The sequence below is a fragment of the Rattus norvegicus genome, chromosome 6 (genome assembly GCF_036323735.1).
Source record: "Rattus norvegicus strain BN/NHsdMcwi chromosome 6, GRCr8, whole genome shotgun sequence".
Taxonomy (NCBI): domain Eukaryota; kingdom Metazoa; phylum Chordata; class Mammalia; order Rodentia; family Muridae; genus Rattus; species Rattus norvegicus.
The window spans coordinates 42,048,318-42,064,715 of record NC_086024.1 but is presented as its reverse complement, the minus strand read 5'-3'; the positions used below and the strand labels follow the sequence as shown (position 1 = coordinate 42,064,715).

The window sequence follows — 16,398 nt, the reverse complement described above, 5'->3', positions numbered from 1 at the left end:
CCAGAAGATCCTGGACAGATGTCATACAGACCCTAAGAGAACACAAATGCCAGCCCAGGTTACTGTATCCTGCAAAACTCTCAATTAACATTGATGGAGAAACCAAGATATTCCATGACAAAACCAAATTTATACAATATCTTTCTACAAGTCCAGCACTACAAAGGATAATAAAGGGTAAAGCCCAACATAAGGAGGCAAGCTATACCCTAGAAGCAAGAAACTAATCATCTTGGCAACAAAACAAAGAGAATGAAAGCACACAAACATAACCTCACTTCCAAATATGAATATAACGGGAAGCAATAATCACTATTCCTTAATATCTCTCAATATCAATGGCCTCAACTCCCCAATAAAAAGACATAGATTAACAAACTGGATACGCAACGAGGACCCTGCATTCTGCTGCCTACAGGAAACACACCTCAGAGACAAAGACAGACATTACCTCAGAGTGAAAGGCTGGAAAACAATTTTCCAAGCAAATGGTCAGAAGAAGCAAGCTGGAGTAGCCATTCTAATATCAAATAAAATCAATTTTCAACTAAAAGTCATCAAAAAAGATAAGGAAGGACACTTCATATTCATCAAAGGAAAAATCCACCAAGATGAACTTTCAATCCTAAATATCTATGCCCCAAATACAAGGGCACCTACATATGTAAAAGAAACCTTACTAAAGCTCAAAACACACATTGGGAGATTTCAACACCCCACTCTCATCAATGGACAGATCATGGAAACAGAAATTAAACAGAGAGGTAGACAGACTAAGAGAAGTCATGAGCCAAATGGACTTAACGGATATTTATAGAACATTCTATCCTAAAGCAAAAGGATATACCTTCTTCTCAGCTCCTCATGGTACTTTCTCCAAAATTGACCATATAATTGGTCAAAAAACGGGCCTCAACAGGTACAGAAAGATAGAAATAATCCCATGCGTGCTATCGGACCACCACGGCCTAAAACTGGTCTTTAATAACAATAAGGGAAGAATGCCCACATATACGTGGAAATTGAACAATGCTCTACTCAATGATAACCTGGTCAAGGAAGAAATAAAGAAAGAAATTAAAAACTTTTTAGAATTTAATGAAAATGAAGGTACAACATACCCAAACTTATGGGACACAATGAAAGCTGTGCTAAGAGGAAAACTCATAGCGCTGAGTGCCTGCAGAAAGAAACAGGAAAGAGCATATGTCAGCAGCTTGACAGCACACCTAAAAGCTCTAGAACAAAAAGAAGCAAATACACCCAGGAGGAGTAGAAGGCAGGAAATAATCAAACTCAGAGCTGAAATCAACCAAGTAGAAACAAAAAGGACCATAGAAAGAATCAACAGAACCAAAAGTTGGTTCTTTGAGAAAATCAACAAGATAGATAAACCCTTAGCCAGACTAACGAGAGGACACAGAGAGTGCGTCCAAATTAACAAAATCAGAAATGAAAAGGGAGACATAACTACAGATTCAGAGGAAATTCAAAAAATCATCAGATCTTACTATAAAAACCTATATTCAACAAAACTTGAAAATCTTCAGAAAATGGACAATTTCCTAGACAGATACCAGGTATCGAAGTTAAATCAGGAACAGATAAACCAGTTAAACAACCCCATAACTCCTAAGGAAATAGAAGCAGTCATTAAAGGTCTCCCAACCAAAAAGAGCCCAGGTCCAGACGGGTTTAGTGCAGAATTCTATCAAATCTTCATAGAAGACCTTATACCAATATTATCCAAACTATTCCACAAAATTGAAACAGATGGAGCCCTACCGAATTCCTTCTATGAAGCCACAATTACTCTTATACCTAAACCACACAAAGACCCAACAAAGAAAGAGAACTTCAGACCAATTTCCCTTATGAATATCGACGCAAAAATACTCAATAAAATTCTGGCAAACCGAATTCAAGAGCACATCAAAACAATCATCCACCATGATCAAGTAGGCTTCATCCCAGGCATGCAGGGATGGTTTAATATAAGGAAAACCATCAACGTGATCCATCATATAAACAAACTGAAAGAACAGAACCACATGATCATTTCATTAGATGCTGAGAAAGCATTTGACAAAATTCAACACCCCTTCATGATAAAAGTCCTGGAAAGAATAGGTATTCAAGGCCCATACCTAAACATAGTAAAAGCCATATACAGCAAACCAGTTGCTAACATTAAACTAAATGGAGAGAAACTTGAAGCAATCCCACTAAAATCAGGGACTAGACAAGGCTGCCCACTCTCTCCCTACTTATTCAATATAGTTCTTGAAGTTCTAGCCAGAGCAATCAGACAACAAAAGGAGATCAAGGGGATACAGATCGGAAAAGAAGAGGTCAAAATATCACTATTTGCAGACGACATGATAGTATATTTAAGTGATCCCAAAAGTTCCACCAGAGAACTACTAAAGCTGATAAACAACTTCAGCAAAGTGGCTGGGTATAAAATTATCTCAAATAAATCAGTTGCCTTCCTCTATACAAAAGAGAAACAAGCCGAGAAAGAAATTAGGGAAACGACACCCTTCATAATAGACCCAAATAATATAAAGTACCTCGGTGTGACTTTAACCAAGCAAGTAAAAGATCTGTACAATAAGAACTTCAAGACACTGAGGAAAGAAATTGAAGAAGACCTCAGAAGATGGAAAGATCTCCCATGCTCATGGATTGGCAGGATTAATATAGTAAAAATGGCCATTTTACCAAAAGCAATCTACAGATTCAATGCAATCCCCATCAAAATACCAATCCAATTCTTCAAAGAGTTAGACAGAACAATTTGCAAATTCATCTGGAATAACAAAAAACCCAGGATAGCTAAAGCTATCCTCAACAATAAGAGGACTTCAGGGGGAATCACTATCCCTGAACTCAAGCAGTATTACAGAGCAATAGTGATAAAAACTGCATGGTATTGGTACAGAGACAGACAGATAGACCAATGGAATAGAATTGAAGACCCAGAAATGAACCCACACACCTATGGTCACTTGATTTTTGACAAAGGAGCCAAAACCATCCAATGGAAAAAAGATAGCATTTTCAGCAAATGGTGCTGGTTCAACTGGAGGGCAACATGTAGAAGAATGCAGATCGATCCATGCTTATCACCCTGTACAAAGCTTAAGTCCAAGTGGATCAAGGACCTCCACATCAAACCAGACACACTCAAACTAATAGAAGAAAAACTAGGGAAGCATCTGGAACACATGGGCACTGGAAAAAATTTCCTGAACAAAACACCAATGGCTTATGCTCTAAGATCAAGAATCGACAAATGGGATCTCATAAAACTGCAAAGCTTCTGTAAGGCAAAGGACACTGTGGTTAGGACAAAACGACAACCAACAGATTGGGAAAAGATCTTTACCAATCCTAGAACAGATAGAGGCCTTATATCCAAAATATACAAAGAACTCAAGAAGTTAGACCACAGGGAAACAAATAACCCTATTAAAAAATGGGGTTCAGAGCTGAACAAAGAATTCACAGCTGAGGAATGCCGAATGGCTGAGAAACACCTAAAGAAATGTTCAACATCTTTAGTCATAAGGGAAATGCAAATCAAAACAACCCTGAGATTTCACCTCACACCAGTGAGAATGGCTAAGATCAAAAACTCAGGTGACAGCAGATGCTGGCGAGGATGTGGAGAAAGAGGAACACTCCTCCATTGTTGGTGGGATTGCAGACTGGTAAAACCATTCTGGAAATCAGTCTGGAGGTTCCTCAGAAAATTGGACATTGAACTGCCTGAGGATCCAGCCATACCTCTCTTGGGCATATACCCAAAAGATGCCTCAACATATAAAAGAGACACGTGCTCCACTATGTTCATCGCAGCCTTATTTATAATAGCCAGAAAATGGAAAGAACCCAGATGCCCTTCAACAGAGGAATGGATACAGAAAATGTGGTACATCTACACAATGGAATATTACTCAGCTATCAAAAACAACGAGTTTATGAAATTCGTAGGCAAATGGTTGGAACTGGAAAATATCATCCTGAGTGAGCTAACCCACTCACAGAAAGACATACATGGTATGCACTCATTGATAAGTGGCTATTAGCCCAAATGCTTGAATTACCCTAGATCCCTAGAACAAAGGAAACTCAAGACGGATGATCAAAATGTGAATGCTTCACTCCTTCTTTAAATGAGGAAAAAGAATACCCTTGGCAGGGAAGGGAGAGGCAAAGATTAAAACAGAGACTGGAGGAACACCCATTCAGAGCCTGCCCCACAGGTGGCCCATACATATACAGCCACCCAATTAGACAAGATGGATGAAGCAAAGAAGTGCAGACCGACAGGAGCCGGATGTAGATCGCTCCTGAGAGACACAGCCAGAATACAGCAAATACAGAGGCGAATGCCAGCAGCAAACCACTGAACTGAGAATAGGTCCCCCGTTGAAGGAATCAGAGAAAGAACTGGAAGAGCTTGAAGGTGCTCGAGACCCCAAAAGTACAACAATGTCAAGCAACCAGAGCTTCCAGGGACTAAGCCACTACCTAAAGACTATACATGGACTGACCCTGGACTCTGTCCCCATAGGTAGCAATGAATATCCTAGTAAGAGCACCAGTGGAAGGGGAAGCCCTGGGTCCTGCTAAGACTGAACCCCCAGTGAACTAGACTATGCGGGGAGGGTGGCAATGGGGAGAGGTTTGGGAGGGGAACACCCACAAGGAAGGGGAGGGGGGAGGGTGATGTCTGTCCGGAAACCGGGAAAGGGAATAACACTTGAAATGTATATAAGAAATACTCAAGATAATAAAAAAAAATAAAATAAAATAAAAAAAAAAGTAACTAACATAGATAGGTGAAGTGCCTATTCAAAATAATCAAGGAAATAGTGGGGAGAGATAGGAATAGCACAGAGATTCCAAGCCATGTTACAACGAAGCGAAAAGGCAGAGGCTTATAAAAATTTAACAATACAAACCACATGGACTATTTCAAGAGACAGTTGACTGGAATCTGAATTTCAAACTTTTCTCAGTAGAGTGCACATCAGACTCTACTTCAGCACATTGCGCTTAGGAATGAGTGAGACACACAAAGGACAGACTGTAGCGCCATCTATTTTATTTAGAAAGCAAAGTTAAAAACAAAAAAAAGCTAGCACTGATAGGCTATGGTCAAAGTAACTTCCTCCCAGAAAAGAGGACACTGAGTGACTCACAGATGCTGTGCCCACTGTCCAGAGATTGGCCTTGCCTCATTGATGCTGGACTAGGAAGGGATGGAAGTTGTAATTTAGGAGTGATGCAGGGTAGGAGATTACTTGCTGAATAAATCTGTGTCCCAGCTAACCAGCATTACTTGGGGTCTTATTCCCATGTACCACTTTTATTTCCTCTTGAGGGTACATACTGTGTAGCAAGAAACAAGTCCATGAAACTTGTGTAGGGATGTATGGTTACATAAACTATTACACTAGTTTTCTGAGGCCGCTGTAAAATTTTGCCATATATTCAGTGATTTAGAGGTTTATTATCTCACATTTCTAAAGCCTAGAAGACTGAAATAAAAGTGCAAACAAGTATGAAAAAAAAAATGACAGCGTTCCACACATTTGCCTACAGGAAATCTGATGGGGGAGTTTCCCTCAATTAAGAGTCCTCTACCTTGTGATAAAAACATAAGCAGGACAAATGGCACATGGCCAAGGCAAAGGCTCTGAGGATAGAACATGCCAGTTCATGTGATCCCTGAGGATTGTATAGTCTCCTGGCTATGTTATTGGCCAAATATTCAGACATCTCATGCCAAACCTTCTCTGGTGCTTACATTGTAAGAGAAGTGTAAGAGGATTACATGGCATGATGGTTTATATATGTTCTACCCAGGGAGTGGCACTATTAGAAGGTGTGGCCCTGTTGGAGTGGCTTTAAGACCCTCACCCTAGCTGTCTGGAGGTCAGTATTCTGCTGGCAGCCTTCAGATGAAGATGTAGCACTCTCAGCTCCTTCTGCACCATGCCTGCCTGGATGCTGCCATGTTCCTGCCTTGATGATAATGAACTGAACCTCTGAACTGTAAGCCAGCCCCAATTAAATGCTGTCCTTAGAAGAGTTGCCTTGGCCATGGTGTCTGTCTGTTCACAGCAATGGAAACCCTGACTGAGACACACAGGGACTGCCATAAGTTCAAGCAGCAGAGAGAACTGCAAAACAATCCATTGACAACTTCATGGTTCAGATAGCACATGAGAGAGAGGCCTTGAAAGGGAACAGGTAAGCTCCCTGAGTGTAAACACCAGCCTCAGCCTGGAGTTTGCACTCCCTGCGGGCTGTGGTTTATGGTGAGGAGCTGGGCAGTGCTCTCTGTAGTCTGATTGCAGGGAAGTCAGACCAGTCCACCAACACTGTCTTTGAATTTACATAACCTGTGGGGACTCAGTGCATCACTGTCAGCAGATGTCAGCGAGCCTGCTGAGGGAGTGTGAGCAGGTATGTGGTACTCATACAGGCAGAGGAAGAGCTGTGCTGGGCAGGGAGAGATCTGTAGTCTTCTGTTCTCCAGAGCAGAGCTATTCGTGTCAGCCCTGACTTCTAGGCTGCTGGACGTGCCTCCGCCTACAGAGCTCTCGTGTGAACTACCCACCTGCTATGCTTGCCAGGCATTAGTACACACCATGTCATTTGCTTCAAGGATGGTTCTTAGCCCCATTAATGAGATGAGGGGGAGGAAGAATCGGGCAGAAAGGGAGACAGCTTGGATGTCATGGGAGTCTCAAAAGTGCCTCAGCTATGAGGAAGGTTGACCACTTCTCTGCTTGAGGAGACCTCTCAGACTGCCATGGACATAGGCTGAGAAGCAGCCACTACAACTTGCAAAACTTTGGGGTACATGACTTATAAAAAGCAGTGATTTCAATTTGCTGGTAATATTTTCCATGAGAAAAACCATCATGGTCGTTAAGGAAGCAGATGAGGAATACTCTGGAATCACAAAAGGCACATGAGAATCATTAGGGAAAGAAAAACTGTAATTATGGAGCTTTTTGGGGTCTGAGAAATAGGGACAAGGGAAGAAGTGGGTTCGCCTCAATCCCTGTCATAACGGGCACACATGTCATTAGCTAAGGGTAGAATAAAAGTGACTGAGCATTGGATAATTTTAGCACCATGGTGAAGGAAATTATTATGGAACTCTGAGATTAAACTGAGCAACTCTGAAGTGTGGTAAAATAAATTTAAGACATTTCTATTTTGTAATAATTATGTTCTCTCTTTAGTAACACTTTAAATTTTTTATTGAGCACATTTAATAATAAAAGTAATGCCTATCATTTGCTAATCTCCTGTAATCATGACACATAGGAAACACTCTTTTTACTCAGGCCCAAGTTAAGGAAAGAAATTGAGCCTATAAAGCCACTAAGTAAGTCACAGAGGCAATGGTACTCCTTTAGTAATTACCTTTCGTTTCATCAAGTTACACAGAGAAACCATAATGACCTCCTCTGATCAGCCTACTCCTTCCCCAGCTCCATGAGAATTCTAGACCTAAGAGTGATGGCGATTAGTAGCGCACAGGAAACTTCGGTCCAGCCCCATGAGAGCTGGAGACACAGTGGAAGAGCTAGAACTGCCAGCTAGTAACAGAGCTAGCAAAAGAGCCTAACCAGAAGGTTTCTGATCAGCATTCACGTCAGCAGAACAGTTATAGGTCAATTCTGACATTTGGTCTTATTGGACAACGCTCCATTTTCGTTCAGATGAAGGCAAAAGCATGTGTATACAGTCACTTTGGTGCAAATCAGAAACCATGTGGAGCTTGCTCTGTGGTCTGAATCTTGTCCCCGTGATGAGATCGCTCTGTGACCCAGCAGCTCAAGACCATATGTAAGCAAGTGGTTGATTCCAGAGGACTGTGACACACAGCTGCAAACACACACTCCACTGTGTGCTATAGAGCACCTTCTTTACACAAATAAGTCTTTAAAAAGTCAATCAAAACATTTTCTCAGTCCCAGACTTGGAAAACAATTCACTGTACATTCATTCATACTAAGATTAGTTTTCCTGAGCGATCACAAGATTTAGAGGATCCTATTTATAATTTTGGTTTTAAGTTATTTCTTATTGGGTGGGAACTCAAAACCAATGAATTAGTTTAATGCCATTATCCAAATTCTTAGATACACAGAAGTTGCTCAGATAGTATACTCTTGTGTGGACATACAAGCAGGCTCCCGCAATTAACAGAACATAAAATGTTTCTATGCTATACATATTACAAATACTTTTAAGACACTTAAATCATGGGATCAAATAGAAAGGTCAAGATGGCAGTGACTGAATTTCTGTTGTATGCTAGAGTAACTTCTGGGGCTATCCTAGTTCCTTAGAGGAGAAAGCAGTATGTAAGGATCAGAGTGGTTGCTTGGTTACCAGTACAACTGAGCTACCGGGTTCCAAGTATGTCAGCTTGGACTGGCCTTAGCACTGGTCTCTGCCCTGAGATTTGTAAAACTGCTTTAGAGCACTGGCAAAAAGAAGGCACCTTCCAGGCACCCATTCACTATTGCTAGTTTTCATTTGATCCACTACAAATTCTTGGCCTTTAACAGAATTGTTTGAGCTAAGTGTTCAAGTACAGTTACTATAACTGCTCAGAACAGCGGGCTGTGAGAAAAGAAAAGACATCCCCAGGAAAGTCACTTGCAGCATCCACTCACCTGCACAGGCAGCATCTGTCCGCTGTTGTAGAGGGAGCGGCAGATCTTCAACACCTCGTCTCCAAGTCTCTGCTTGTTCTCTGTTGTACATCTGGTCAGCATCACAGTCACCAGCCTCACCCACAGGTTGTTGGCTATGCTGCTCCTCAGAGAAATATGTAAAACATTGGGTGTGATTAAAGCTCTCAACATTGAGATAAATTAAAAAAAAGTATCCTAATTTCTGACATAAAGTGCTTTTGGTGGCTAACATTCGTATACGTAATGTTTCTTTAGGCTATCCTCACGAGCCACTGTAGTATGTAGAGGCAACACTGGGACAGTAGGTGCCCAGAGAACTCAGACTCAAGCTACAGACCCAGTCTCATGTACTGACCTCATGGCAGCACTGCCAATAGTAGAATCTGCATTCTCACCCTCCACTCTGGTGATTTTTTTATTGGATATTTAATGTGTTTACATTTCAAATGTTATCCCCTTTCCCATCCCCCCTCAACCTACTTCTATGAAGATACTCCCACTCCCACTTCAACAACCTGGCAGTCCCCTACTTTGGGGAAACGAGCTTTACAAGACCAAGGACTTCTCCTCCTATTGATGCCAGACAATGCCATCCTCTGCTACATATGCGACTGGAGCCATGGGTCCCTCCGTGTATACTCTTTGCTTGATAGTTTAGTCCCTAGGAGCTCTGGGAAGTCTGGTTGGTTGGTATTGTTGTTCTTCCTATGACAATGCAAACCCCTTCAACTCCTTCAGTCCTTTATCTCATCCATTGGGTTCCCCATGCTCAGTCCAATGGTTAGCTGCAAGCATCCTCATCAGTAAGGCACTAGCAGAGCCTCTCAGGAGGCATCCATATCAGGCTCCTGTCAGCAAGCACTTCTTAGCATCAGCAATAGTGAATGGGTTTGGTGGCTGAATATGGGGTGGATCCCCAGGTGGGAAAGTCTCTGGATGGCCTTCCTTTCAGTCTCTGCTCCACTTTGTCCTTGTATTTCCTCCCATGGGTATTTTGATCCCCCTTCTAAGAAGGAATGAAGCATCCACATTTTGGTCTACCTTCTTTTTGACCTTCATATGGTCTGTGAATTATTTCTTGGGTATTCTGAGTTTTTGAGCTAATATCCACTTAGTGAGTGCATAACATGTGTGTACTTTTGTGATTGGGTTAGCTCACTCAGGATGGTATTTTCTAGTTCCATCCATTTGCCTACGAAGTTCATGAAATCATTGTTTTTAAAATCTGAGTAATATTCCATTGTGTAGATGTACCACATTTTCTGTATCCATTCCTCTGTTGAAAAACATCTGGGTTCTTTCCAGCTTCTGGCTATTATAAATAAGGCTGCGATGAACATAGTGGAGCACGTGTCTCTTTTATATGTTGAGGCATCTTTTGGGTATATGCCCAGGAATGGTATAGATGGGTCCTCAGGCAGTACTATGTCCAATTTTCTGAGGAACCTCCAGACTGATTTCCAGAATGGTTGTACCAGTCTGCAATCCCACCAACAATGGAGGAGTGTTCCTCTTTCTCCACATCCTCGCCAGCATCTGCTGTCACCTGAGTTTTTGATCTTAGCCATTCTCACTGGTGTGAGGTGAAATCTCAGGGTTGTTTTGATTTGCATTTCCCTGATGACTAAAGATGTTGAACATTTCTTTAGGTGCCTCTCAGCCATTCAATATTCCTCAGCTGAGAATTCTTTGTTTAGCTCTGCACCCCATTTTTAATAGTATTATTTGGCTCTCTGGATTCAACCTTCTTGAGTTCTTTGTATATTTTGGATATTAGTCCTCTATCAGATGTAGGATTGGTAAAGATCTTTTCCCAATCTGTTAATTGCCATTTTGTCCTAATGACAGTGTCCTTTGCCTTACAGAAGCTTTGCAATTTTATGAGGTCCCATTTGTGGATTCTAGATTTTAGAGTGTAAGTCATTGGTACTCTGTTCACGTAATTTTCCCCTGTGCGTATGTGTTCGAGGCTCTTCCGCACTTTCTCTTCTGTTAGTTTCAGTGTATCTGGTTTTATGTGGAGGTCTTTGATCTGCTTAGACTTTGAACTTTGTACAAGGAGATAAGAATGGGTACATTTGCATTCTTCTACATGCTGTCCTCCAGTTGAACCAGCACCATTTGTTGAAAATGATGTCTTTTTTCCATTGGACAGTTTTAACTCCTTTGTCAAAGATCAAATGACCATAGCTGTGTGGGTTCATTTCTGGGTCCTCAATTCTATCCCATTGGTCCACCTGCCTGTCTCTGTACCAATACCATGCAGTTTTTATCACTATTGCTCTGTAATACAGATTGAGGTCAGGAATGGCGATTCCCTCAGAAGTTCTTTTATTGTTGAGAATAGTTTTTGCTATCCTGTTTGTTATTCCAAATGAATTTGCAAATTGCTCCTTCTAACTCTATGAAGAATTGAGTTGGAATTTTGATGGAGATTGCATTGAATCTGTAGATGGCTTTCAGCAAGATGGTCATTTTTACAATATTAATCCTGCCAGTCCATGATCATGGGAGGTCTTTCCATTTCTGAGATTTTCTTCTATTTCTTTCTTCAGAGTCTTGAAGTTCTTATCATACAGATCTTTCACTTGCTTGGTTAGAGTCACACCAAAGGACTTTATATTTTTTGTGACTATTGTGAAGGGTGTTATTTCCTTAATTTCTTTTTCAGTCTGTTTATCCTTTGAGTAGAGGAAGGTTACTGATTTGTTTGATTTAATTTTATACCCAGCCACTTTGCTGAAGTTGTTTATCAGCTGTTCTCTGGTGGAATTTTGGGGGTCACTTAAGTATACTATCATATCATCTACAAATAGTGATATTTTGACTTCTTCCTTTTCAATTTGTATCCCTTTGACTCTTTTTGTTGTCTAATTGCTCTGGCTAGGATTTTAAGTACTATATTGAATAGATAGGGAGAAAGTACATAGCCTTGTGTAGTCCCTGATTTTAGGGGGATTGCTTCAAGTTTCTCTTTATTTAGTTTGATGTTGGCTCCTGGTTTCTGTATATTACTTTTAGTATGTTTAGGTATGAGCCTTGGATTCCTGATCTTTCCAAGACTCTTATCATGAAGGGGTGTTGAACTTTGTCAAATGCTTTCTTGGCTTCTAATGAGATGATCATGTGTTTAGTTTTTTTTTTCCTCTGAGTTTGTTTATATAGTGGATTTTGTTGATGGATTTCCATATATTGAACCATCCCTGCATCCCTGGGATGAAGCCTACTTGATCATGGTGAATGATCGTTTTGATGTCTTCTTGGATTTGGCTTGTGAGATTTTATTGAATTTTTTGAATCAATATTCATGAGGGAAATTGGTCTGAAGTTCTCTTTCTTTGTAGTGTCTTTGTGTGTTTTAGGTATAAATGTAATTGTGCCTTCAAAAAATGAATTGGGTATTGTTTCTTCTGTTTCTATTTTGTTCTGGAGATTTTTAAGAGAAGCCTAGTACCCAGGAACCTACACTTCACAAGTTCTTGCAGCCCTGAGTAGTCTTAGCAAGATCACAGGGAAGCACTTCACTATGACAATGAAGGTTGTGAACAGAAGAGGTGTGATAGCCTGGCATGGTAGGACACAGGAAACTGAAGGTCACTAGTTCAAGGACAGCCTGGGCTACATAACCAGATTCTGTGTTGAACAATAACAAACCTCAAACTAAACATTTCAAGTAAAATCCCACTCTGTAGCACATGAGTCAGGATGCCATCAATGTCACAGAAGACAGAGACTTAAGCTACACCTTCTTTCCCTTCTAAAGGAATCTGCTTAGAAAAAACAAAAAGACATAGCCCTCCTCTGTGTGCATCAGGAATTCCTAACAGTGCCACCCTGGGGCTCAAGTGAAGAGTGTTTTACTGCTCTGAAACTGCTTTAGGATAAATCATTTCCAGGTAAGCTTCCTTCCTCCCATACCAAGATATGGAGGCTTCACTGGCCTAGGACAGAATCACTTGCTGGGTACTAAAAAATATCAGCCTTGGAGCCAATAGGCCTGAGCAGGAGTATAGAGACACATCCTTGCCAGTGGAAACAGCTTCAGACAGGTGATCTGCTCAAAGGAAACCTGGCCACTTCTCCCAAAGGAAAGGGTGAGTCACATGTCCAATAGTACAAGGACAAGACAAGCACCTCAGTTAACACTGAGTGGCAGCTGCAAGCTAGGCAGGACAGAGAGGAAACAACCCAAGCCTGCTGTGGGGCCATTCCTCCTTAGAATTCTGTCTCCTTCACTTGTTAGCTGTGTGCAGTCTCAAGTTACTTAACTTTTGAGACGCAATTCTTCCATCTGTATAACTAGGTTACACTATCTATGCATGTTTGTTGTGTGGATGATTGGTAATGTATGTAAATTACATGCTCAATATTGTGAGCACTTAATAAATGGGAATTACTTGTTCCATATGAAATCTCAAGGCAGCACTATAAGCTTTGTTTAAAATAAATCAGGCAAGAAATTTCCTTGTGAAATACCAGAACAAAATTATTGTGCTCATATCTTAAATCAGACATGGTTATGGTACTTCTGAAGAAAACATTTGGGTTTAGGTACAGGGAAATAGAAAGGTTATCCAATATTTCAAAAACAATTTAAATTGTCTTCAAAGTCAAATAGTGATCTCTCTCACACATAAATACCTTTTTAAACCCATAATTTTGTGTGTGTGTGTGTGTGTTTTCAATTATCCATAAAAAACACAATTCACAAAAAGAAAAATTCCAGTGGCTCTACACTGAATGTTGTTCCTTTCTGTGTCATTTAGTAGTCATTTATGTTAATAAACCGACTGTCAAGAGTACCACAGTGCCCCACCTAACTAACCCTTATTTATTCAGTAGTGTCCTCCTCAAATAGGAAGAGTAGTGGGATGCAGCTCAGACTTGCGAAAGGGAAATCATAGAGGGCCTCCTTTTAAGTGAAAATTACAAAGTTGTCAACCGTATGGAAAAAAATGTATGTTGACATTGCCAAGACCCATGATAAAAACAATCCCCCCTCTGTGAAACTGCCAAGAACAAGAAGAAATTCAACCAGAGATCTGCTGTACTTAGAACACCAAAATCACAGTTATAGGGGACTAAGGAGATGGTTTAGTGGCTAACAGTGCTTTGTCTGCAAACAGAAGGTCACATCACCAGTATCCACACAGGAAACCAGGTGTGTGTCTGTAGCCCAGCATTGGGGCTGGAGAGTGGAAGGTGCTGAGAGCCCAGCAGAGGCAGTGAGCTTCTGGTCAGTCTGTCCCGGACAACAGGAGAGGGAGATATACCTTAGGTCATGCTCTGGCCTCCATTTAGGAATGCATAAACCTACCTAACCCAATAACACACATACACATACACCAATACCACACTTTTAAAAAAAAATCAAAATTATCAAACATAAAATTTAATCGTGGTGCTGTAATTTGGTCAAAAGCCCATGCATGGGCAAGTCACAGAATCCAGAGTAGAATTTTCGATTGTTATTTTGCTAAATGACCATCCTGTCATCATATTTAAATACTGTCCTTTAAATATGTATGCATGTCCCCATTGACTTAGGTTGCTCCCAATCTTGGCCAGAGGAGTTTCTTTTTGGGGACAGCAGTCAATGGCAAGAGACCGAGCTGGTCAAAGTGCGGAAAATAAGGGACTGCATGGCTACCCTTCAATGGGACATTTATGTTAACTGAACACCGTCGAGGCTCAGAGAATATTGTGAAAAAGTAGGGGGAGTAGGAAATGCTGTCTTCCAATATTTCCAATATTTCAGAAACAACTTAAATTGTCTTCAAAGTCAAATAGTGATCTCTCTCACACATAAATACCTTTTTAAACCCATAAGATCAAGCCAGCCAAAATCCAAGCGTAGGCAGGAAGATGCTCCCAGGCTAGTGGCAGTGGACAGTGTCTGGGGATGACAAATGTCCTTTTGTTTTTGTTTTGTTACTGAGGCTCTGGTTACTGGTTACTCCCATGCTGCAGTGGGCAGTGCCTCACCCATGAACATATGGGCAGCAATAACTGGACTTGGTGGGTAATAAAAAAAAAAAGACTTGGCTTTGGGAGGAGGCATGTTAGTGAGATATGAGGGCAGCTTGAGGGGAAAATGGGGGATAGATCATATTTTACTATATACATGTAAGAGATTCTCAAAAAGAAAAAAATAAAATTAAAATGATAGAAAGAAAGAAACTCACCACTACAGCATATAACAAGTGCTTAGCTTGGATGTAAACATTCAATCTGTACAGACGGGAATAGGGAATCTCATGGGAAAGCATGGTGGAGAGCTGCATTTGGTACCCTTCACCAGTTCCGAGTGCTTGGAACGTATTCCTTAATGTAAGGGGGTGTCACTGGCTCTGCTGAGGACATTGCATTTTTAAAACTGACATTCAGACAGAGGCTGTCGACTATCTTAGGTAAGCGCTCTACCACTGAGCTAAATCCCCAGCCCCCGGCTGTCGACTATCTTAACACTTACACACATTCACTTTTCATGGGTGGCCACGCTTGCAGGAGTAAAATCAAGTGCTGAAACTCGACCTCATGGTGACTGGATTCCAGGAGCTCCATGAATAGAGAGTGCCGGCTTTCTTCACTCTCAGTGTCAGCTACATCCACCTGAAAGAAGCAGTACACATCCGAAACTGGCAATGCTGAGCTGGGTCACAGAAGACTGTATGTGACTGAGAAAAGAACTTTGAAAAACTTTGCAATTTACTGAATAAAAATTAAATATTGTCTAAAACCAAGCCAGAACAGAAATTTACTAACATGTTAAAATGCAGATTGCTTTTACAGTTGAAAGCAATTATTTCAGCATACTTAACATTAAATGAATTTTGGAAGTTTAAACTGTCCAAAATTGACTCCTAATGTTCATCAGAAAGCCATTTGCCAACATGTGCCTAGAAATTACTCTAATTTGACTAAAGATTTTATGCATGTTCCCTTGTCATATGATGCTTTGGCGACACACACCATGCAAGTCAAACACAGTATTCATTGCCAGTCTGTCTCTACTACGGGAGAGGCCCTGTCAGTCTCACAGCATCCACCCCTTCCCACTAGATAACCAAATGGCTTCTCTTCTAACCAGGGCAATTATAAAACAAGTTACACGTGCAGGATGGCTCTGGGGAAAAGTGTCAGTTATTTTAAGTCAAAAAGTGGTTTTGATATACAAGCCAGTCAGTTCATCCCCCTTCCTAGTTTCTCTTCACAGGCTCTCGGCGGTTAGGGACACAGACAATCGCAATGGTAAAGGCATGGTGATATGTATTCACAGGGTTCAGATCATCACACCTTGAAAGGATAATGAGAATGGATTTTACTTACACACTTGCTAAATTGTCTGGACTAATGCAGGTTTCCAAAACATTTATTTAATGGCCATGATGGTGCTGATCTAACACACCATCTGAGGAGTCATACCATGAATTTTGCAGTGTTGCAAATGGTCATATGAACTATGAAATTATCAGTAATTACTGTGGGAAGCCTGGCTCCCACAGTGATCTGCCAGAACCTCCGACCCCCACCTCTGAGCCTCAGGCCGTCCATCAGTGGAATAAATAGGCCCATAGCACTTTACAGTTTTGAAATAATTTCATGGTATAGCAAGTCAGTTGATCCCTACCACAGCTCTGTGTGGGGGACACTTGGGTTA

General features: G+C 41.0%; 1 protein-coding gene across 11 annotated transcripts in view; it reads right to left on the bottom strand.

Annotated features, from left to right (window-relative positions):
• The window catches only part of Nbas (NBAS subunit of NRZ tethering complex), a 304,643-nt gene that overhangs the window by 17,180 nt on the left and 271,065 nt on the right, over window positions 1–16,398 (bottom strand). For 5 of the 11 annotated variants that reach the window (XM_063262517.1, XM_063262512.1, XM_006239902.5 and 2 more), the window contains 2 exons: window positions 15,211–15,350; window positions 8,718–8,862 (listed from right to left, as the gene is read on the bottom strand). In XM_063262517.1, the coding sequence (XP_063118587.1) occupies window positions 8,718–8,862; window positions 15,211–15,350 (285 nt within the window). The remainder of the gene's footprint in view (window positions 1–8,717; window positions 8,863–15,210; window positions 15,351–16,398) is intronic. The other 6 variants (XM_063262515.1, XM_006239904.5, XM_063262518.1 and 3 more) reach the window with 2 other exon arrangements.